We start from the raw sequence: 25350 nt of genomic DNA, 5'->3' as shown, positions 1-25350 counted from the left end.
TGTGTCGTACTGTCTAAAAATTCATGGAATTTATAAATTCTACTCGTGCGGCTCTGGCACATGGGATCATGACTACGCTCAGTTCAGAAATGTACTGTACTTACAAAAGGAAAACATTCAATAACAGATTGTGCATATGAAAATGTTGCAAATGTATAATTTTCAATAAATCTTTTTCATAAAGAAAACATCTTTCTTATGAATACTGTGGCATTTTTTCTTAGCTAACGTTCAAATGAATCATTGCAGATCTGTTAAATCAGGCTACAAAAAGTTCACTAATATTTTAGTGACGATGATAATTTGTTGATGGATTTAAACTACCAATTCAAAAGACTTTACTCAAATTACACAAGATACACTTAACTCTTGGTATTCGCTAGGGTTAGGTTGTTTAAAATTTCGTGAAAACCAAATAAGGATGCCTATGCAGAAAATTGAGTTTGGTTTTGTGGAACATTTCAAAGATAAACGTTAATTGTGAAATAAAATACTGTATTGCAAATTTTCTAATATAAAACGTTTAAATTATTTCTAAAACGCAACGAATAATTTTATTAAATAATACAAAAAAGAAAATTCGAGTAAGAGATTGAAAATTCAGCAGGAAAATCTTGAGATTAAAACAATTTAAGAACGAAAGTCTACATATTCTATAGAATAACTTTTATAAAATACTGTATAATTTTAAATATTTTGATAAAAATAATAAACAATAATCATCTTTTAAAGCTATAATATAAACATTGAACATTAGACAAAAGAAATTTGACGTTCAACAAACGAACAGTAGAAAATTTTGTTCGTAATAAATTAATTCTGACTGTAGTGTATTTACAACACAGTCAGAATTATGCTTGTCCAGCTTCTTGACGTCACAAAGTAGCGACATCTCGTAGTAAAAAACAGAACTATGGTTACGGAATCGTTCTGTAATTAGACGCCAGTATTTCTTGTGAGACATCGCGTTGATCGTTTTTGAGGTACGGACTTACTTAAGACAATTAGGGAAGTTTGATGGATACGCATCTTACGTTAATGCCCAGCGACCTCGTGGAATTTCTACTTTCCCTTCATTCGTAACATGGGAGTAGGTTTTTAAAATCTACTCACAAAATGTACGTCACAAACGTAACGTTTACTTGTTAGCATCTTGTCGTCTCGCGGAATGCATCGCATCCACTCCTCAATCTTATCGCTAGGAACACGGAAAAAATATGTCTTCTCGTTCGATGACTTATATCCTGCCTTGCATCCTGGCACAAAGCACATTAGAATTTTTATGTAGCTAAAAAGAAAAAAAACAATTATTTTAGGTCGAAATCACTGACTTCAGTATATACATAGCAAGAACAACGCTCTTCTGCCAACAGAGACGCCAACTAACGGCAATTATTGTGTCTAGCTTAGTTTAAACTATTGGCAAGCGCCAAATCCGACAGAGGGCGCTGTTTTTGTGCCAAGATGGCTGCCGAAACGGGTAAGGAACCGACCACGTGTTTGTTCAGTGCCTGAGCCGATTCAGTTTCTATCGGTGACGACGTGGTCGGCTCCTTACCCGTTACGGTAGCCATCTTGGCTCAAAAACAGCGCCCTCTGTCGGATTTGGCGCTTGCCAATTAGTCGAAAGACCAGTTAATCTACCGTCTCTCTTGACGGTTACGGGAACGACAGAAACTTAAGAGACTTGCACGCTTGGCAAGAATACGATTTGAAGGGATTTTTTTTGTAAATATTGGTAAAGTATATATAAATATAAATCCCGAGTCATCAAAATGTATGGATATTTTATAAACAGACTACGATAAATTGAAAAGTATATGTCCATTATAAAAGAGCAGGAACAGTTCTTCAACATTAGCATAATCGTAAAAGTTACGATAAAGCGAACCAAAGGATTTCGAGGAAATTTTAAATTACGATAAGAAAAATACACTCAAACCTCGGTTTTATAACAACTTTTAGGAACGAATTATGTTCGAGAGCCGAGATTTGACTGCACCTTTGTACTGTAATCCGTTAATCTTCGCTAAAGAAGTTTCAGATTATGAATTTCTAAATAAAATCTATTCTTTTACTGTAATGGCTAATATCATTCACTTCTATTTAGAAACAGAATGAAGTATCTTCGTTCTGTATTCTGTAAGTTTTGACCAAATAAGTTTGAGTTCTTCAATGATTTAATGGGGTGTGTAATTACAACATTAAAGCATCAAGTATAAATCTGTAGACTTTGTGAAGTTTGTCTTATGACAGGTTGTGTAACAGCATATTGTGACTTAATAAACAGAATAGATCTGTTATAATATGTCGTCGATTCGTTTAATCGGTTTTATGATCATCAGACTGCTTCGACACGGCTACACCCGCCATGACTCGAATCTAGTCCGTCTCTGATATTGGCATTTTAAAATTAATATATTTTATATATTTCCTTTTGCAAATTCCACATGATTATCAGCGTATGAACACGTTTTTCTTCAGAATTGTAAATTTTATTAATCATTATTTTTGAAAACCGAAAAAAGTTCAATTGTTACGCTGCCCTCTGGAGGAGAAGTAAGACATCGACTCCTATGAAAAATGAAACATTATATAAATTGAAGGAAATATTTTCACGAAATTGGAAAAATTAGTAGTTCGAACGAAAATAATATAATAATTTTTTATATTATTTCGGTAATATATAAAAATTAAAACTAGTTTAAAAGGTGAAAATTAAAAACAATTACGATTTAAATTGTATGTAAAAAATTTGAAAATTTTCACGGATGCCACCTATTGTTTGAATGAGGAATTACACAGACCGGGTGGTGTGTGGGGCGGTGTCTTCATCAGTCGGTCGGATGTGAGGGTAAGTGGTAGTCGTGCAGTTTAAGTCAAAAGTCGAAGACGAGCTCTTAATCCAACGAACACGCAAACGTGTTAAACGAATAAGAATTAAAACATAAATTATCAACATTTCTAGAAGATTAACGGATAAAAGCTGCTTACAAAATGGCGACCGATTCGAACATCCTAGATATGAATCGTGATCCCGAATTAAGATATTTGATTGTGGATAGAAATGTTATTAACGATCCGGCTGCCCAAGCGGAATGGACGGCGAAGAAGTTAATTTGGATACCCCACGACTTAAATGGATTTGTTATGGGCAGCATCAAAAAGGATCGGGGAGACGAATACGAAGTCGAAATTATCGAAACGGGTCGAAGGTGCGTGGTGAGTAAGGATGATGTCCAGAAAGTGAATCCGCCGAAATTTACAAAAGTCGAAGACATGGCCGAATTAACTTGCCTCAATGAAGCATCCGTCCTTCACAATCTTAAGGATCGCTATTTTTCGGGATTGATCTATGTAAGTTTTATGGCATACCTTCCAATGATTTTTACTCATTGTTTATTTATATTATGACTCATCTACTAAAATTTTGCCTCCTGTTGAGCTGTGTGTAAATCCTATTTGTCAGTACAATACACAGATAATTTAATTCGGATTAGTCATTCTTATTTATATTCTACATATATGTAATCACTATATATATTTAGGTAACTGGTTAATAGATTTCGATATATGCAAAATTAGTCAAACTGTAATAATTTTGTATCTCCTATTATTTTCTAAGGCATTTTTATTTATTTGGTTTATATAAAATTTAGTTAGAATATCGAATGGCCTATAGAATTGATGTGGAGGTTGGTACGAAACTTAAATATAAATTAACGTTGCGGTATGTTGTCTGTCTGTCGGTAAAATGGAACCACTTCGAATGGTTTTTTACAGTTTTCCGCTGTTGTCGAAAGAATACGACGCTGCAGATACTTATGTATGACTAATATTGTCGTAGAGTATTACTAAGCAAAGAAGAATATCTACATATTTTGTTATTGTATTTTAAATAGTAAAGAATGACAGATGTACAGACATATAATTTGTACCGTAAGAAAATTATCATACAGTAAGAAAATTAGAGACAGATGTCTCTAATTTTCTTACTGTATGATAAATAAGAAAGATTCTTTGTGTATTTTGCGTAAAACTATTTTGATTTATATTTATTGAAGAGTGTTGTGGAAAATTTTTTACTTTATTGTGGTATGCCGGATTTTCTATTTGCATATATTTTTTTCTGTCGATACTATGCCAATTAGGACGCAACATCGATGATTAACTTGTGCAAATATGGCAATGATTGTCGATGGCATTTGCCGATGTAACGAAAACACGTCTGATGCCAAGAAGTTTGGCAGAATGGATGTTGATTTTCAGTTGTTGCATATTTATAAAAACCTTATTCAGAAAAGAGAAAGTGCACATTCTTTCATATTACTAAGGACAAAAAAATGTTTTATTCAAATTGTATTTAATAATGTTTTTATTAATATTTACCAGACCTAGTTTGATAATGTGAATTTAGATTTGAGTTTATTTGTCTTTCATTAAATTGGTGTTAGGGTTTCTGTTAATGTTGATAAATAAACAACAGAAAAGAAACAGACATCCAATAAATACAACAAAATGGTTCAAAAAAATGACTAATAGAAGTTTGATTTACAGATGTTGATGTACTGTATGTTTCTTTTACAATACTGAAATAAGAAATATAGAAAAATCCAATTAACTTTAATATCTTTAACTGTTAACAGTCATATTCACAACCAAGAATCAAGAGTTAAAAGTTGACTAGTTATCATTTGCTTTATTACTTTTATTATGTGTGCACTTCTAACTCTTGATCCTTGGTTGTAAATACAGACACAAGTTTTATTTCATATTAACATCTTCAAAGCCAAGACACTGCATTTTCAGACACTGCTTAGATTGTAAATTCTGTTCAAATTTACAATGTAAAAGCATTTAAAGATGAATCAAAGTTTATTTTGTTTTGGTTGCTTGCCCTCAAAGAAATTGAACTGCTTGAAGGTGAAAACATAAATATCATATTTTATATAAATGTGCCTGAAGCAGAATAGTATGAAAAGTGTAATAGGCCTAAGCAATGAATTGAATGACAATCTATATCTTGTTATTATGAATATTGTTTAACATTAACATAAAATGTGAAAGAAGGTAGTTGAATATTAGTGACTCTGTAATCTAGAATGAATTTGAAAAATAAGCAGATAAATGAATTCTTGATAGCATGCAAAACAACTGAAAGTCACATGCTTTAGTACCATGTGCAGTCTGTTTTATATATAAAATATTTGAAATTAATAATGAATTATATATTTCCTGTTGTTGAACCTGAAAGAACTTAGAATATTGTCTAAGAGTGAATGTTTTACTCCATGTATAATTTTTATCATCAGTTTTAAACCACTGCATTTCTTATCTAATAATTTCAAGAATCCAGGATGTTGAAAACATTTTCAATATCCTGTTAATTTAATTCCATATAACAAAAATTTTNTTTAATAAGCGACCTAAACGAAGACATTTTGTATTTAATCGGATCATTAGACCATGCCGGGATATATAGTAGAGCATGTGTAGGTTTTAGATACACTGCCGTTTGTACATATTCTTGTTTAAATCTTATGTTAATATCTAAAAAATGGATATGTGTATGGCTTTTTTGTTCAAGCTTTAGTTTTAACCCATGCTTATTGTTATTTATCATACTTAAAAATTCCTCAATTCTTCGGTGATCCTTCCAAATTACCAACACGTCATCTACATAGGCCTATCTTTTGTATAATACAATGTCTTCCATGAATTTTCCTAGGACCTCCTTTTCTAGTTGACACACCACTAACTCGCACAAGAGACCCGACATGGGACTACCCATTGGGACGCCTTTCCTTTGTTTGTACACCGTCCCATTGAACGTAAAACAGGACTGGTAACACATCAAATCCGCCAATACATTTAAGTCCTCCATATACGCCGTTAATCCTGGATTATGCTGTACCATAAATTCAACAAGAGTATTGAAACAAGATGTTAAATTCATGGAAGAGTACATGCTTTCAAAATCCATAACCGTTCCTATTTCATCATTCATCAACGCCAAACCTTGTAATTCCTTTACCAACCTATTTGGATCCTGCGTCACAAACACACTATCTTTCAAACTTTCATATGTATACTTTTTTAATCTTTTCTCTAGTATAAAGGTTGGTGCACCACATTTCTCAACCACCGGTCTAATTTCTTTGTTTTGCTTGTGCGTTTTTGCGAACGCAAAGATTCTGAGTAATCGGAGGCATGGGTTATGTGACTTCTTTAATAACGTCATGTATTTCGCGAGTGGCGTTTTTTCTAGCTTTTTAATCTTGTTGTTCGTTACTGTTACTATCTTTTCGTCTACGATATCACATTTCGTTTTCTTAATATAATCTTCAATGGCTTCATTATACCTTCCTCTTTCCATAATCACCATTTGTTTAGTTTTGTCAGCTTTTGTTAACACCAACTGATTTTTTGTTAGCCAATCTTTTGTATATTTTATATTTAACTTTTCTCTACAAAGCACCTCGTGTCTTTCCTTTTTTCTGAAAACCATCTTCCATCTAAAATAATCCCTTTCTACTTCATTAAGACTGGCCATACCTCTTTCCATTTCAGCCATTGTAGTTTCCCAATCGTTCTTGTTATTTGGAACGTAACTGGGTCCATTCTTTAACACAATCTCCACAGTTTTTGGTACTGTAATCTGGTCCCATAGAATATAAGGTGGTACATTGCTTTTTCGCTCCATGGGAGTTTGTTTCTTTAAAATCCACCTTATTTTTTTGAAATATTTCTTTTTAAGGGTATTTGTTACCCGGTCCGTTAGTCTTACTACCTTATCATTGATTTCTTTTAATAATTGCGGATCTTTTTGATATATTGCCTCTTCCAACTCAATACACTCCTTTAAAATTCCATATTTTTTGTTTTTTACAAGCTTAATAGATTTACGTAAACATGTCTCTTGGAATCTTCTTTTTAACATATAGCATTCTACCGGGATGCTAATCCTGTGTATGGACATTGGAAATACTTTCTTTTCAGCACATTCCTTAAGGAATTTCAACTTGCAGTTAGTCTAAACCAGCTTCAAAGCAATCTTTCAGACTAATCGCGTTAATTCTTGGCAGTTGTAACGGACAGACAAGAGTGTCATGGAAGTATGTGATAAATGATGATATCAAATGTGGATAACAACGAAATGACCTACACGTGTAAATAACGGAAAAAGAACAGAGAAGGACCGCGAAGTGAAAATGTGAAAATAAATAAGAAATTGAGTCGATAACATAATCGAACAAGTCGAGGCAGCTTATTGGCACGAAATTCGCGGCCGTCAATGCCAAATGTTGTCATAGACTTCGGAAAGCTAAATGCTTGTAATGAAAGTCACTTNAACGAACTTAAAGTTTTCTTAGTACTTTATATATAACAAGAGAAAGTATATATATACTTTCTCTTGTTATATATAAAGTACTAAGAAAACTTTACCAGAAGTGACAAAGTTATATATAAAGTACTAAGAAAACTGCACCAGAAGTGACACAAAGTGTGTCATTTTGAAACTCTCACAAATTATTTTCAATATTTTGCATTAAAATCTCGTGACCCCAAGATTTCGCTAAGTGACCCCAAATGGGGTCGCGACCCATAGTTTAAGAAGCCCTGATATAGACTGGCAGAAGACCCTACTTTTTGTAGTCGATCCTGGAAACGGTCCTTATAATATTCAAGACTTTGTACCTGAACTAAGAGAAGTCATTGACTTAAAAGATATTATTCATATTATCATTTTGCCTCTGTAGTGACCCATGTCTTTACCATCGGACTTAAGAATGAAGCTACAGCGGAAACTCTTTTGAATAAAATAACTATTAGTGTAAAAGGTAAGCTCTGTAATATAATAAATATAGAAAACCGGAAAATAATAGCCACAATACACTGGCTCCCTCCCGAACTATCTAACGAACTTGTTGCGAAACATTTTGTAAATTACGGGAGAATAGTAAAGTGCGAATTCGTTAAATGCAACATTGAAGGGTTAGAGCCTATTCTTACGAACAAAAGATGGATATGGATAGAATTAAAAAGGAATGTGAACTTAGAATCATTACCATACTTTATTAAGGTCAAAGGTATGTCTGGAGCGGTTGTAATAGCTGGCCATCCCCATGGCATTATGTTACTGATGTAAAAATAAGGGCCACTTACAGAGGCAGTGCACTACCCCTAAATGTAAAAAATGCAACAAATTCGGCCATATCAACGATCAGTGTGTGGGAGTCACTTTCGCTTCCAAGCTTCAAAATGAAACGGACTGGGCAGAAATTATGGATTATGGACAATTTAGACAGAGAATGTTCTGGAAGTATCCAGAACAAAGGAAATAGCTCAACTACTGACGCAGGCATTAATGAACTTCAAATACATCTAAACAAAGAGGTAAATGAGGCAGAAGTAAGTGCTGCCCAGAATCAGACAACAACTAGTAATGAAAAAGATGAAAGAACAAACCTTCCGGCTGTACCTTATAATAATGAAAATTTACCACTGCTTCTAACAGCTAAACAGAGAAAAAAAAACGAAATTCCTTCCCAATATTAATATTGGGAAGAAATTAAGAGTGGACAGTCAAACAACAGGTGAAGGTAGTCTTGTTTGGTGTTTCGTGTTGCACCTGCAGATCTCGTAGCCGGAACCAGTGGAGGTAAGCATTGAAGTTCCTGTGGCCAGTGAGAACTTGAGTCAGGGCGAAGTTGGGAACAAGATGCCTGCAACTCAGCCTGACAAAGATGTCTGGAATGAAGCCATGAGTGGGATGGCCTGTAGTGCAGTTGTTCCAGTCTTCTTGCCAAGTTTCCAAAAGTTGGTTATAGATCCATTTATGGATAGTGGAAAGAGGACGAGACCGCAGCTCTTTTGGCAAGAGCGTCAGCTGCTTCGTTCCCCTCCATCCCAGAGTGGCCACGGACCCAGTTAAGGGTGATGTTATGGTGGTGGTTATTACTGATAAGCATTTTCTGAATGGTGGTACCATTGTAGCCATTGTTGTTGGTGTTGGAAATTGAGCGTGTCGTAGATGGCTATTTTCTTTTTATGGCTGAACCAGTCTTCATAGATGTGGTGGAATGCCTTGGTGATGGCGAAGATTTCCGCCCGTGGGACGGAACAGTATTTACCAAGCTTGAAAGCAGACCGGTGAGTAATATTGCGTGCTTTGTTGTACACAATAAAAGCTGTGCCCACTTGATCCTCTTGCTTGGAACTGTCCGTGTAGATTTTATAATGATGGTCATTCTCATCATGGAAAGTGAAGTCCTGGATGTTCATGGAAAGAGTCATGTCTATATAGGAGTTTGGAGTTTTCTTCTCGATACCGTTGGTAACAAGGTCTTGGTAGATTTTGTCAGGAAAGTTTGGAAGGGTTTTGGGCTGAATTTTATCTTTCCAATTAAAGAGGTTGATCATGTTCTTCAGATTCTAAGACCACATAGCTGCTCTAATTTTAAGGTATAGAGGGCAGAGTCCGCTTATGACCAGAAGGGCCGAGGTGGGTGCAGTGTGATAGGCCCTGGCAGTTCGCAATGCTGCAATTCTCTGGACTTTATTAAATTTTTTGATATTTGCTTGCTTGAAGGTGGCCTTTCCCCAGATAGGGCAGCATAAAGTATAATGGGCTCTATGGCACCCAAATATATATATTTGATAACAGTATATCTGATCCTTCAGTTTTTGGCTGCTATTCTAATCAGTTTGTTAGAGACTACTGTTGCCTTTTTGCAAATGTTGTCGATGTGCTTTGTCCAGTGCAATTTTTTGTTCAGGGTTACCCCAAGATACATTAGTTCCTTCATCCTAGAGATTCTTGTATTGTTGATTTTAATGGTTGGGCTTTTTTGAATGCTAGTGTTTTTTGGAAAAATGCTGTACTTACACTTGTTGTAATTTATAGGCAGTTTACAATCAGTGCTCCATTTGTAGATGGTGTCTATTAGTCTATTGCATAGGGGAGCCAGATTGTCAGAGTTTTTGTCTGAAACAAGGGCCACTGTGTCGTCCAAGAAGCCCGGAATCCTGTTGCAGATGTTCAGAAGGTCATTGTGAACTAGAGTCCAGAGGGTTGGGCTGGCTATAGAACCCTGAGGGCAACCCTTGGCTGTTTGATGAGTGTAGGAGAGATTGTTTGTATAAAAGCCAATGTGTCTATCTTCAAGAAAGCTACTCACGATGTTAAAAATGTTATTAGGGCAGTGATATTCATGGGGTTGATGCAGGATTTCCGGCCACTATAAGTTATCAAACGCTCCTTGGAAATCAATAGAAATTAGAACAGTGTGTTTACAGAATTTCAAGGTACCCCTCATCTTCCAACTCATCAGGAAAAGCCTGACGAGAGCAAGTTCCTGCAGTGCCATTTCTTCCAGTGGGGCCACTTTTCTCTTTGGATTCAGAAGAGGAATCGTTAGATTCCAAATAGTACATATCATGATTAGTGTCCGACTTAGGTGGGAGCTCCACGTTGGACAGCTGATCTAAATAGGTCACCATATCCTCTTCTTCCATTATTTTCATTATTTTGGATGATGATGCCATTATTAACTATGAATATGAAACAAACAATGAAAAATTTTAGGATTAAGATGTCTTATTAATGACTTGTAAATAATATTTTATACTTTGAAAAATATAATTAACTGGCTTCTTTATTCAAAACTAAAAGATAAGGTTTTTACTGCTATTTATGTCATAACTAGAGCCAAAAGTTTTCACCAGATTTTGGGCCTAAAATCGCCAATTTTTAGCCTTAAATTTGCCCCAAAAAATCGCCAGTTATTTATTTCAAAAACAAGTTAAAATGAATTACACTTAGATATTTTAAATGATCCTCGCTTAAACTATGACGTCGATTGCTCAATGTCAATGAATACAATGAGAGCAAACGTTCGACGTCAACTGCAACTAAAGGAGCGTATTTGCTATTAACTTTATAAAATTCACTTAAATTCATATCAAAAGACATAAATTTGATAAGATCAGGATTACTTGACAAAACTTTTTCCAATTTTTCAGAAAATATAGGATAACCAGGAACAATTTCTTTTGCATTTTCAATTAATTCGGCTTGTTCAGCTACACCAAGTCCTTGTTCTTCCAGTGATGATATAATATTTGATAGCTTGACAAGATTACGGAGATCAAATAATTCTTTTTTGAGGTTAACTTTTTTCTCTTGCAATAGTTCCACCAAAACATTTCTAGCATTTGAATGAGATTTTTGTTTATAGTTCAAAATGAAGTGCTCAACAGTATCAAAATTATCGACATAGTATTTTGTAGCGTTTAACCAAAACCCCCAGCGAGTGATAATTGGTTCTGGAGGAAGATTACTAACTCCAGTTGCACTCTTAAAATCATTTTGTCTTTCTCTTGACTTCACAAAAATCTTCTTCATTTCTAATATAAGCGAATTTGTTAATTTGTACTCATTCTGAATCCTAAATGCAATGCTATGTAAGGCGTGAGCGCGACATGTGACATGATGTACATTTAGAAAAATCAATGAATTCTTCTTAATCTCACTGCCTTCATCATATATTTTGCTCGATCTGTTACATTTACTTCAGTTTTGAATATTTTAAATCATTTGGCCACACTTCTCGACACATTGAGTATACATTCTTGTATTATAATGTTGTCAATTGTTGAGTGAAATGTCACATTAGTTAACATTGATTTTGCTTTCTCGCCATTCAATTTTCCTATAAGCACGTTGACCACTTTACATTGCGCTTTGTCACTAGTTTCGTCAACAATGAAATAGACATCATGTCCCTTAATTTTTTCTGTTACTGACTTGAAGATAGTTTTTTGATGTGCCCACAGTGCTAAAAAATAAATAACTCAATGAGACTGAATAAAATCATATTTCAGCTAAATTATGAGCACAATCACAAACAGCAGCATCAATTTCAATAAAATAAACGTTTCATTAAAAAAACTAATTACAATAAAAAAATACCTGGAACACTTTTGATCGGCTTCTTCGTATATTTCTTGAGAAACAATCTCAGTTTTTCGTTATTTAATTTTTCAAGCAGAATATCTGCACTGGTGAATGCTTCAACCATTTCTTTATCAAAATCGCTTCCATTTTCAAACAACAATGTTTGTGACTGTAGTGTGTTATGTTTCTTGTGTTTTGCACTGTTGAGATGTTCCGAAAGTCATTTCTTAATTGTATCACGTTCGTAGTTGACGTGTGTAGAGCACTTAACACAGAGAATTATTTTTTTGGTACGGCGAATATTGCCACCTAATTCCTTAATCACGGAATTAATTTTAAACTCAATTGACTGTTTTCTAGACATTTTTGCACAAAGCACATGGAAAACTGTTGGGAGACTATAAAATGATTCACACAACCAAAATTAACATTAACAAAAAGGAAAAGTTTATTTCTACATCTAATCTGTTTGAGGACAGCAGAGAAAGTGGGTACCAGATGTCTATCTGGTACCCACTTTCTCTGTTTACATAAAGGTCATAAGTTATGTCACCCCTCTGACAAGTGTTTACATAAAGGTCATAAGTTATGTCACCCCTCTGACACTTGATCAAAGTTCACACACTTTCGGTGATTAAGTACAGGGTGGGAGAAGTTCCATGAAACTTGCTACAAACAATTGCTACAGAAACTAACGATTTCTCCACCTATCACCAAATTCGCCAGTTTGGGTGAAAATTGCCAATTTTTGCCAAAAAAACTTAGTGATATTGAGACCAGGTTTTTAATTTAGTACTAATTGAAAGATGCTCATTCCAGGCGAATATAGCTCAGAAATTCGTCCAAAAGCGAAAATTTTTGGTTCTAGTCATAACCAATTGTCAAGATCATCTTTAGCATTAGTAAATGAAGGTGTTTCTGACTGGAAGCACCCTTGGAACTCACTTAAATGAACATGAACTATCATTGCCACACTGAGAATCACTTAAAGATTTTATGGAGCTAAAAAACAGGTTGCAAAAAGAACAAACAATTGACGATTTTCATCAAATACAATTAAATTCAGAACAAGTTTTTAAAAGGGTTATATTTTGTATACAATATTTAGCTAAAAACAATGATGCACTTTGTGGAACGAATCAGATAATTTTTACAAAAAATATTGGTAAATTTTTAGGTTTAATTGAATTGATTTTAAAATATGATGCAAGAATGGCAGAACACATAAGACATATCAAAGATAAATAAACATACGATCATTATTTAGGTTGGAAAATTCAAAATGAGATGATTAATCTGTTGGCAAAGAAAAGTTAAAAATGAAATAATAAAAAAGTAAATATAAATATTATGCAGTATATCCTGTTGATGTAACTTCATATAATGAAAATTTTATTTTATATATTATTTTAAAACTTAAAAGGAGCAAATTTTACTATTTGATATAAAAATTTATGATTAAATATATAATATGTGATCTACTATCAAGAGTTAAAATATTGTTGCTATATATATATACATACAGTGGTGCCTCGTATAATGTATGCCTCAAATAATGGATGCTGTGAACAATGGACTTTCTGTTTGGCCGTTACGTAACTTGAGCAATGGACTTTCTGCAAACAAGTGAGAATGATGTTTCCACTCTTTTGCCATTGCCAATGACAATCTACTATTTTTGTAATATATTAGTATTATTAGAATATATTATTAGTGTATCTGAAGTACAGAGCTCCCGTTGGGGTTCTGCTTGCTCCCTTGTTTATTACGTGCATCACCTAAGTGCAGGGTATTTACATTTATTCCAGTGTTGTGCAAATCATGGCTCCTAAAAAGAAAAAAAAAAACAGAAAGATGATTTCAATTGAAACAATGCAAGAAATTATCAGAAGGAGTAAAAGTTGACGAAAACATCCTTGTCAAATGGGGAGAGATTCAGGAGTTTACCTACACTCATTATCCAAACAGAGGTGAGGACAACAGGATCAATGACACCCTTGTCCATCATTTCTGACAGGTGTTGAAGAAGACAGAGAAACAGACCACCTTGGACATGTTTTTCAAGAAGCCAACTGCCAAAAAACAAAGGATGGAACAAGAGGAGTTAACCCTGCAAGCTCCGGTAGCCTCTTCTGAATCTTACTTCGATTAAAAAACAATAAAAAAAAAGACCTGCTGCAATGTGTAAAAAGTTTGTATTTATGAATATGTGAAGAAAGTGTTCCTCCACCACCTCCTCACAACATCTGACTATCCAGCATAATTGCTGACTGCTCCATTTTCATTTTTTTTATGGTACAGTACAGTTATTTTATGCTGTGGAATGAATTATATGTTTTAATATATATTTCTATGGGAAAATGCATTTCGTATAACAGACTTTTCACTTAATGGATGCACACCTGGAACGGATTAAGTACGTTATATGAGGCACTACTGTATTTTGCAATGTTTACTGTATGGTTTTCTCAGTGAATTAATACATCAGTCTTAAGTGCTAACTAATTTTGGGTTCCTTGAATATTCAATATTTATAAATGGAATTTAATATTTATTTTTATTTGTTGTTCAAAGGAAGAGCTTTATTTCCTTGTAGGAAAACCCTCTACTAATTTTTTAAAATAATTATATTATAATATATTAAAGTCAGAATCTTGTATGTACTACAATTAATTATAATGTTGATTGGTGAGACTATTTCTGTGTATAAAAATTCTTACCATGTCTAAATTTCACAGTGACAAGAGTTTTTAGATATTTATGAATAGTTGTTATTGAATATTGGATCTAATTGTTTATTTCACAAGTAATGTTTTTTGTCTATCTAAAGTAGTGTTTCTCAACCTCTAATGAATCGTCGCCCCTTTCAATGTAGTATCGCCCCCTTCAATAAAACCGTTACCTATTATTACCCCCTTCAATAAAACCATTACCTATTATCGCCCCCTTCACTTCAAAATTCTGATGCCGAGGACCAAGACTGATGCCAAATTCGTATTGCATTGAATAGACTAATGACTAGTATAATGTTATTTGTTTAGTTATTGTACGATATAACGAATAAAATATCTAATTATTCATAATATAATGTTTTACTATATCTCCCAGAAAATTGTTTTTTGCCCCCCAAAATATAAATTGTTACTAATTGCCCCCTCAACATGGAAAAACGTCCACATGGGGGCGATATGGCCCCGTTGAGAAACACTGACCTAAAGTATAGCATTAAATCATAATAAAACCAGCGTAGTAACAATGTTATGAAAGTTTAACACTAGTCTAAAATACTTCTGTCCAAAATTAAAATGGACTGTTTAAAGCTTAACAGTAAAAGTTATAGAATAAGTTAGAGTAAGATACAGTTAATGAATGAATGAAAATTAAACACAGATTAGAATATGTAAAACTTGAAAATTAACTGGCATTTCTTTAATAACTACTAAAAATAAAGAAAGCTTAGAAAGCTAATTTTCAAATTTATATATTGCTCTATTTGATTTTTGCTTATTGTTATATGACTATATAGCTTTGTTAATCTTGGAAAAGCCTTTTTAATTTTCAATGAAATTAGTTGCCTAGATTAAAAATAATTCTTAAAATTTCATAATGTTGTTGTATTAATTTACATTGTACAATACTATAGAATTGACCAGTTTATACAGTGTAGCATTAAATTAATCAATGCACCTTTTAACAGTGGATGACATTTAAATAATGCTGTTTTCAACCCTGTTAATGGATTTTCATTGGGTGTCGAAAGGACTTTCTACTGTCTATGCCTGAAAATGACCCATTAATCAGGTTGAAAACATTAGCACTATTTAAACCTGACCCACTGTTAAAGGTGCATTGATTAATTCAGCCGAGTAACCACAGTGAGTTCCTCCTTAATTATATCATTTTTAAGCATCAATGCATTGAATATTTTGTTGTGACATTAGCTATCTTTCAATTTCAAAAAGTATTTTAAAGAATTTCATGTTTTATTTTTAATGATAATAGATTGATAATCTGGAATTAAAGCACATTTTCTATTTTGTTTCTTTTGGATTAAGAGTATTCTCTAATTTTATTTTTCTGGCTGTAGATATGTATTTTCATTAATAGGATTTTGCATATTGCCTAAAAATGCTTCAAGACCTTATCAACTTTTAAAGTAATTGAAGAGAATTTGCATAACTTGTAAATATATACAATATAGATCTACAATTTCTAGATCTTATTAGGTTTTGAGGTAGTTGATTTATAGTGTACATATTTCAGTTTTTTCTCTAATAAATTATCAATTGATTTGTTAATTTGGTTTTTGTTGAATTGCTTAAGTATTAGCAAAAATGTAAATATGTACCTATAGTATTGTAGAAATCTGTGGTGATTCTTATTGTTATATTCTAAGTTTGATATCTTTATATTGATAGAAAATGTACTTGATCTTTAGAATTATAATTTATAAAATTGTTTAAAATTACTCATTTAAAATACCATTAATGTAGTATTGAAAATTAGTAGCAGTGCATAAAAACAAATAATAATTTGAAGAAAGATACTCTTAGAAAAGAGAAGCATATTTGTTCATGAGAAGAAAGGGAAATCTGTAGTTTTAGCTTTCAAAATATTACATTAATTTGTGTTTGGAGTATCAGGAAAAATGTGCAATCATGTTAAGAATAATTTTATAAACAATTTTCATTCTTAATAAATATTATTTCTAAAGGTTGTCATTAAAAAAATATATTTGAAAGAAATAATGAAAATCTTTTTTATTCAAATAAATTTTTAAAAATATTTATGAATAAGAATGATAAGTAACATTTCTTTATGAAACACTTGTGAATCTTGAGTTTAAAATAAATACATGTACAGTGTTTCTCAAGAATATTCATCATTTTCGAAAACTTTTTCTCTTTGGCTAAAATTTCCATTTCAGAAAGCACATTCATAAGAACAATGCTAAGAAAAAACTACTAAGCATTTCCTTGAAAAATGTTAGGTAATTATTTTTCTTAACATTTCAAATAACACACCATTCTATAACAGTATGTTTTAGTAATAATATATTGAGAATTACAAATTTTGTTTAAATTATTTAGGCTTAAATAAAGATAATTGTGTGTTGCTTTTTAATTTATATAGAAGATTATGTTATACAGATTATATTAATAAGTTGAGTTTTTGATTTGACTTTAATAAATTAAAACTGTAAAAGTAAACAAAACTGTTTTCAAGTTACTGTATAAGGTTCTTAGAAAATTTGAAATATAAAGAAAAGGCTTATTATGATTTATCTATTATCTCTGTTGCATGTTTAAATATTGTAAATAAAATAAATACTAATGTATTAATTTGAAACAGATTGGACTAAGTAAATAAGTGAAATGAAAAATTAAATCATTCATTAAGTACTTGACTTAAGTACTTTTCTGTTAAATATATTTAACAGAAAAGTAATACACATGTACTATATATACATATAAGATGGAGATAAACATAGAATTTTGTGTCAGAAATAATAGTTATTGACTAACAAACCTAATTTTGGCAATTTTTTATGAATACTTTAATTATTGTTTATGGATAGAAGAAAACATAAGCATAAGTTCTTTAGTATCAGTCATTATTTATCATTTCCAATATGTTTTTAATTATTCTTTCTTTTCTCATACTAATCAACAGATGTAAACTATTAGTAACATAGTATCATAAGAGTTTGTGTTCTTTAGTCAACACAAAAACAAAATAGTTTGTTGAAGTAATTAATTTATTAATTTTTAAAAGATTTTCATTAATCTTAATATAGAATAAGCATTAAAAGAACTAATATGTTAGAATTTGAATGTTATGTTGCAAAATGCAAACTAGAAAGTTCAGTTAAAAGATTGGAATAATAACTGTCAAAATTCATTAATTAAAGCATAAATATGAACATGATAAAGCAAACAAGTTTTGAGATTAGTTGACTCTCTTGCTATTATTTATTCTTCCTAGATAACCTCTGACCTTCCAAATATCATGCTTGACTAAAAAATACAATATTATCATCAATGCTAGAGTTGGGCAGTTTTTATATACAAGTTTGGTAATGTTTTATTAGAAAAAACTTGGAAAATATTTTCTGCTTAAAATAAAGTGCAAAGGTGACAGAAGAAATATTTTTCTACTGTATTTATCATCAACTAGGTTTCTCTTAATCTAATCTGTAAGTGTTCTCTTAATAGCATATGTATCATAGCAGTTGCATTACATTATGAAATTTTTACGATAAGTTTTAAAGCAAAATAATTTAATTAAATTTATCTCTAAATAAATTAAATTCTTAGCATTTCAGTTTAACAATTTTTTTTTAATGATATATAATTTATATATAAATAAGAATATTTTTATTAGACGACAACTTTGCATTTAACTATGGATTTGATGTTTATGATGAAGTATCAAATAGAAAATTGTAAGAATAAAATTTTTATAAAATTTACTTCATGAAGCTGTTAATATTTAATGTGGATTTTAGTCTAAAAGAAAAGAATTTTGTGGTTATTTTATTGATTTTTGGCTTTTCAGAGTAAAGGCATTTAAATATGATTCCTTAAATTTAAATTACTAATAGAAGGGAGTTACTTGTAGTTGAAGAGGTCAATGGAGCTGAAACTTTTTATATCAGTTAATTTTAGGTCAATAAACCTGAAAGTGTATACTTTAGTATCATTTTTGAATCACTGTTAGGCACATCTTGCTAAAAAAAATTGAGTTAAACACAAGGAACTGAACAAAACAATAAAAATTATGATCATAAAAAATTATAAGTAATTTTCTTTATTGATGAGTCAATATGATAACCAGGATTAGTTAAAAATGCTCTTTATTGTAATTTTTAATCAATTTTTAAAAATTATACAAATCTGTATAAAAACTAATAATAATTCATTGTCATGTTTCCTATTGTGATCATTAAAGTGTCATTTTCATATTTTTTCAAGATTGCTAACCTCAATATAAAAATAAATTTTTCTTTTCTATTCTTCTGATTTTAATGTATTACGCTTAAATTTCTTTCTTTCTTAAATCCGGGGAAAGAAATTTAAGCATTATTATTTAAAATTTAAATAATACAAGTTCATTTCACTTGATAGATGATAGAATTAATGTATAATTTTGTTTTATATTCAAAAGTAATACAAATGGCTGGTTACTTTTAGGTTCATCAGTCTAAAATTACTTCATAAAAATATTTTCAGCTGTTTTGGCTTTTTCAAGTTTAAATAATTTACCTATAAAATACACAGAAATCACATTTATGTATTTTTATATCTAATCTCTAAGATACATGTAGTAATCTATTTTATCTCTTGAAAACATTCTAATTAAACTTTTAAAAACAATTTTATAGTCATTATTCAGTTATACTACTGTTAGCAATGGTATAATTATCTGTGTTGTGCTAATGATGTGAGACTTCAAAAATTGAGAAATTATATATTTGGGAAAATTTCATTACTATGCAGAGTTGAATGTACTCACATTAAGTTTATTTATGAATGGGCTCTTTTATATTGCAATCTAAACTAAAAATAAGAAATAAGAGGAGAAAACAATTTCTTGACTATTTTAGTTATTAATGCAGTTGAAAATGTAAGCTCTCCCTTAAATTATTGCCAATATAAAGATTTTTTATTTTTAACTTTGATATTATGCATTTAGTATCATGTCAATATCTTTAATTTATTATTGAAAATTAAAGTAACATAATAATTCATTGAATATGTTTTACAAATCAGTATATAAACTCCATTTTACTCTGTTTATACTTTTATTATTGCTTCTTAAAAATCATTTAAAATTAATCTTAGTTTTTTAATATTAATAATATAAAAGTTTAGGAAAAACACAATTTTTTGTATTAATTTTAACTGTGATACATTTAAAAATAACTAACTTCTGGCCAGTCCAAGTTTCAGTTAACTGTTGACAGGTCAAGGTTGATCTAGTAAATAGAGATTTTTAGCTAGCTGCAGACCATTGTAGTACACTACATAAATATAATATGATCACTCCTTCATTCATATTTAGTATGTAAGTGAGCTTTTAAGTGCCACTAGAATTTTTTACTAGCCATTTGTTAATTTGATATCTTTATGAAAGTGGTTGAGATTAATGTTTTCCAATGATTACAGTATTCATTAAATTGCTTTATAATTTTTTCTGTATATTCCAGATTGGCAATACATTATATATAAAGCGTAAATGTTGAATTAAAATTTCTGCTGAATATTTCATTTATCCATTAAATTGTTATAGACAAATAGNATTTTTAATCAATTTTTAAAAATTATACAAATCTGTATAAAAACTAATAATAATTCATTGTCATGTTTCCTATTGTGATCATTAAAGTGTCATTTTCATATTTTTTCAAGATTGCTAACCTCAATATAAAAATAAATTTTTCTTTTCTATTCTTCTGATTTTAATGTATTACGCTTAAATTTCTTTCTTTCTTAAATCCGGGGAAAGAAATTTAAGCATTATTATTTAAAATTTAAATAATACAAGTTCATTTCACTTGATAGATGATAGAATTAATGTATAATTTTGTTTTATATTCAAAAGTAATACAAATGGCTGGTTACTTTTAGGTTCATCAGTCTAAAATTACTTCATAAAAATATTTTCAGCTGTTTTGGTTTTTTCAAGTAGAAATAATTTACCTATAAAATACACAGAAATCACATTTATGTATTTTTATATCTAATTTCTAAGATACATGTAGTAATCTATTTTATCTCTTGAAAACATTCTAATTAAACTTTTAAAAACAATTTTATAGTCATTATTCAGTTATACTACTGTTAGCAATGGTATAATTATCTGTGTTGTGCTAATGATGTGAGACTTCAAAAATTGAGAAATTATATATTTGGGAAAATTTCATTACTATGCAGAGTTGAATGTACTCACATTAAGTTTATTTATGAATGGGCTCTTTTATATTGCAATCTAAACTAAAAATAAGAAATAAGAGGAGAAAACAATTTCTTGACTATTTTAGTTATTAATGCAGTTGAAAATGTAAGCTCTCCCTTAAATTATTGCCAATATAAAGATTTTTTATTTTTAACTTTGATATTATGCATTTAGTATCATGTCAATATCTTTAATTTATTATTGAAAATTAAAGTAACATAATAATTCATTGAATATGTTTTACAAATCAGTATATAAACTCCATTTTACTCTGTTTATACTTTTATTATTGCTTCTTAAAAATCATTTAAAATTAATCTTAGTTTTTTAATATTAATAATATAAAAGTTTAGGAAAAACACAATTTTTTGTATTAATTTTAACTGTGATACATTTAAAAATAACTAACTTCTGGCCAGTCCAAGTTTCAGTTAACTGTTGACAGGTCAAGGTTGATCTAGTAAATAGAGATTTTTAGCTAGCTGCAGACCATTGTAGTACACTACATAAATATAATATGATCACTCCTTCATTCATATTTAGTATGTAAGTGAGCTTTTAAGTGCCACTAGAATTTTTTACTAGCCATTTGTTAATTTGATATCTTTATGAAAGTGGTTGAGATTAATGTTTTCCAATGATTACAGTATTCATTAAATTGCTTTATAATTTTTTCTGTATATTCCAGATTGGCAATACATTATATATAAAGCGTAAATGTTGAATTAAAATTTCTGCTGAATATTTCATTTATCCATTAAATTGTTATAAACAAATAGAAGAAAATTAAATATATTTTTCAAGCAATTTCTGATCTATTTTTATTTAGGATGTCTACAGATATTTAAATATAATAGATATCTTTAGTAGAAATACTTATATTGAGTTCTAATTAATTGTATTAAGTAAATGAAAAATAATTCTTATATAAAGCAATAGCTCTTGAATGTTTTGTATTAAGCTTTTTTCTCCAAAATGTTTGAATTATTTATCTAAAAATACAAAAATACTTATCCAAAAAAATAAAATATCATATGATAAATTTTTTAAACAATTCATATACTAGTTTAGTTAAGTGTAATTAAGACAAAAATTGATTAAATAAGCTTTTGTTCTTTATTTTGTTCATACCATATTTGATTCTGTTTTCTGGAAAATTATATAAATTTTCTTGGCTGAAAATAATAACTAGAAACAAGCACTTTTTAAAAAAATAACCTTTAAAAAATTTATTCCTGTTGATTTTCTTCTAACACTTTCAAACCAACTAGCCACTTTTTATAAATTTAAGATGTTCCTTCTTTTAATCCTTTATACACTGATGTGCAAAATTAAAGGATAATAGAGATTGTTTGCAATGTACAACAAAAATGCAATGAAAATAGATAGAAACTTTAATAGAAACATATTATACAGTTTATATATTATAGATTTACACAGTAAAATCATAAAGTATTAAAATGGAAACAAAGGGCAAAATGAGAGTTCATCATTGTCTAGAACAGTGATTTCAACTGATGTGCTGTGAAAATTTTTGAATATTATTAAATAAATTATTTTCAAAAGAAGCAAGCCCAAAGAACAATAGTATACATGTCAAAAATAAAACCTATTTAAATTGATTGTATGAAATCAATTTAAATAGGTTTTATTTTTATTTTAATCAAATCAAAAATGTATCTATAATTGTATATATAATCTCGTATATTTAGTTCAAATTATTTTAACTTAGAAATAGTGGGATCTAAAGGCAATTATCATGCCACTTTTAAATGCAAATTATGATTTAGCCTATTGTTGATTGCTTTTCTTATGTAAATGAAAATTATTAATTTAAATAACTATTGTTGTAACTTGCTACCGTTTTAAGAAACAACAGTGCTGTTTTATTTAATTCACAAAACACATAGACAATGAGCAATTATTTATTGTGACATTGTCACAATGCCGGGCTGCAACTTTTCATTTTATTTAATTTAAAATATATGCTCTCCACCTCAAATTAGTAGTCAACCTGTGTATTATACTTTCTTTTAACAATAAAATTGTGCTGGTCATTTATTAACTGCTTTCATGGGAAAAGTTTTAATCTGAAATAACATGACTTTCAGTTTGCATCAGTTCATACATAGTTAATCACGCCCTCCTGTCTCTTAAGGTTTCCATATCTGGTCTCAAATTTTGTCTAACTACATTTTTGAGATTAAGGAAAGACAGATGGATGGATGACAGTGGGAATTTATAAGTCTATAACTTTTTCAAATTTCAGCTCAAAAAGAATTAGGTTAATGGCAAGTAATATGGTGATAGAATGTTTACAAATATAACTTTAAATCACATGATCTTGATTTTTCCACAGAAATTTAATTATAGGTTAAAGTATGCTTTGAGATAAAGGTTGAAAAACACTGGTTTAGAACAATCATTAGTATATATGTAACAGCCTTGAACCAACATTTGGCACTTACAATGTCTGTTCACACTGTTGATGAGAATGTTAATTAAGTCTTGTGGAATTAATTGCCACTTCTGTAAAAGGACCAATCCAGTTTCAGGTGAGGCTGGAATTTTTAACATGGTATCCTAAGATGTCCTAGATATGCTTAATTAATAGAATTCATGTCCTGTGAATATGCTGGCCAATCCATTTGAACAATATCTTCAGATTCCAGATACTTCTCCACCAGATGAGCTCAGTGGGATCTGGTGTTATCCATCAGGCAGAAATCTGGACTGACTGCATCCCTGAACATCCTAATGTAAGGTGCATCTGTATCGAATCCTAATGTAAGGTGCATCTGTAAGAGAATCACATCTGTATCTCTGACCTGTTCTGAAAGATATGCAAATCAGTCAACCATTTGTAATTCTACCTCACAGACAAGCAAACCACCATCATGAAAACTGGACTTGTCCTGAATATTTGATGGGTTGTTATGAGTTCCTGATTCCTGTCAGATGAGAATAAGTAGGGAATCATAATTTAAAATATACTGTGACTCATTCATGTAAAAAGCATGTGTGCAATTGTTTGGGTTCTGCCTGTGATGTTTGTGGCTCTGTCTTAAATACTCCTCTGGAGGAAGTCATTAGGGGGACAAATGATAGGTGTCTTTGCATAGAAACTTCTGTCATGCAATCAACTGTAAATAGTAAATCACCTTATCCTTGTGCCCAGTAGCTGCTCAAGGTCCATAGTTAGTTTTGTCTAGCTGTTACATGATATTTCTCTTCTTGATGTTAGCCATATAGTGGCCTCCAGAAGAGGTGATAGATATTCCTGGGGCAGCTTTGTCCTGCATGATGACAAATTTCTCCAGTGCCACAAAACTGTCTCCATAGTCTTGAGATGATATTTTGGGGATGTATACTCTGGAGCCTTCAGTCTTTGTTGTCTTTGAGATAATTTCAACACCATTGATAATTTCTATACACCACATCCTGCTTACAGCACGAACATGAGGTGAAATATATGTTGATTTGTACTACCACCTTTATAATATTTGCCCTTATTTGCATATTCTAAGCTATAAATGATGTTCACACACATTTTCTTTGCCATTATCAAATTGTCATACATATTCATTTTCATTGCATTTCAATCTCTGCATCATGTATCTAGTTCTCTAGTTCTCTCTCTTACCATTTAAATATATATTTATGTAGTTTTTCCGAAGATAGAGATTAATGAAGATTAATGAAGATTAGCAGATTAAAAGAGCTAATGAATTTTATAAAGTAAATAGTTATTTTATAGAATTCCTTAGTTCTTTAATATACTAATTAAGGAATGTCTTGAAATATTTTCATACTGATATGACACTACTATACAGTATTTATTATTTTATCAAAATGTATTATTTATATGAATATGGTAGGTATAAATATTTGAATTGTAAACAATTTGTTTTGAGCTGCTGTAAAATTCACTTTNTTTCTGACGAGTTACCAAACTTGTGTGAAATTTGACATTATCATGGTAAAACACTACACCTGTTTTGTTGATCAATTCTGGTCGCCTTTTCTGTTTGATGATATTACTCAATTTGTTTACTCGATGGCAGTACACTTTCGAATTAATTGTTAAATTATCTGGTATAAGCTCCAAAAAGAAGTTCCTTAAAATCCCACCAAAGAGATCATCTCTCTTTAAGAACATGTGGAACCCATATATCAAGCTTTGAAACGAAACCAATTTGTTTCAAGGAATCATAAACGGTTCTATTTGACAAATTTAATTTCTTAGTGATTTCACATGTTGTTATTCGGCAGTTTGCTTCAATCAGTACCTTTTATTTTGTTTTCATTCGCTTCAACTGGCCATCCAGAACGTGGTGCATCTTCAATATTGAAATTGCCAGAACAAAATTTTGTAAACCAGTTTTGGCACTATCATTTTGTCAATGCATCTTCTCTATACACATCACACAATT

General features: G+C 30.6%; 1 protein-coding gene across 2 annotated transcripts in view; it reads left to right on the top strand.

Moving 5' to 3' along the window:
* Positions 1-2789: 2789 nt before the first annotated feature.
* LOC111626340 (myosin heavy chain, non-muscle-like) overlaps positions 2790-25350 on the top strand; it is a 95169-nt gene continuing 72608 nt past the window's right edge. For both annotated transcript variants that reach the window (XM_023369670.1, XM_023369669.1), the window contains exon 1: positions 2790-3357. In XM_023369670.1, the coding sequence (XP_023225438.1) occupies positions 2998-3357 (360 nt within the window). In that variant the 5' untranslated portion in view covers positions 2790-2997. The remainder of the gene's footprint in view (positions 3358-25350) is intronic.

The sequence above is a fragment of the Centruroides sculpturatus genome, unplaced genomic scaffold (assembly GCF_000671375.1).
Source record: "Centruroides sculpturatus isolate CEXI.00-Female unplaced genomic scaffold, Cexi_2.0 scaffold26, whole genome shotgun sequence".
Classification (NCBI taxonomy): Eukaryota; Metazoa; Arthropoda; class Arachnida; order Scorpiones; family Buthidae; genus Centruroides; species Centruroides sculpturatus.
The sequence above is the reverse complement of the archived record's forward strand: the minus strand, read 5'-3'. Positions and strand labels throughout refer to the sequence as shown.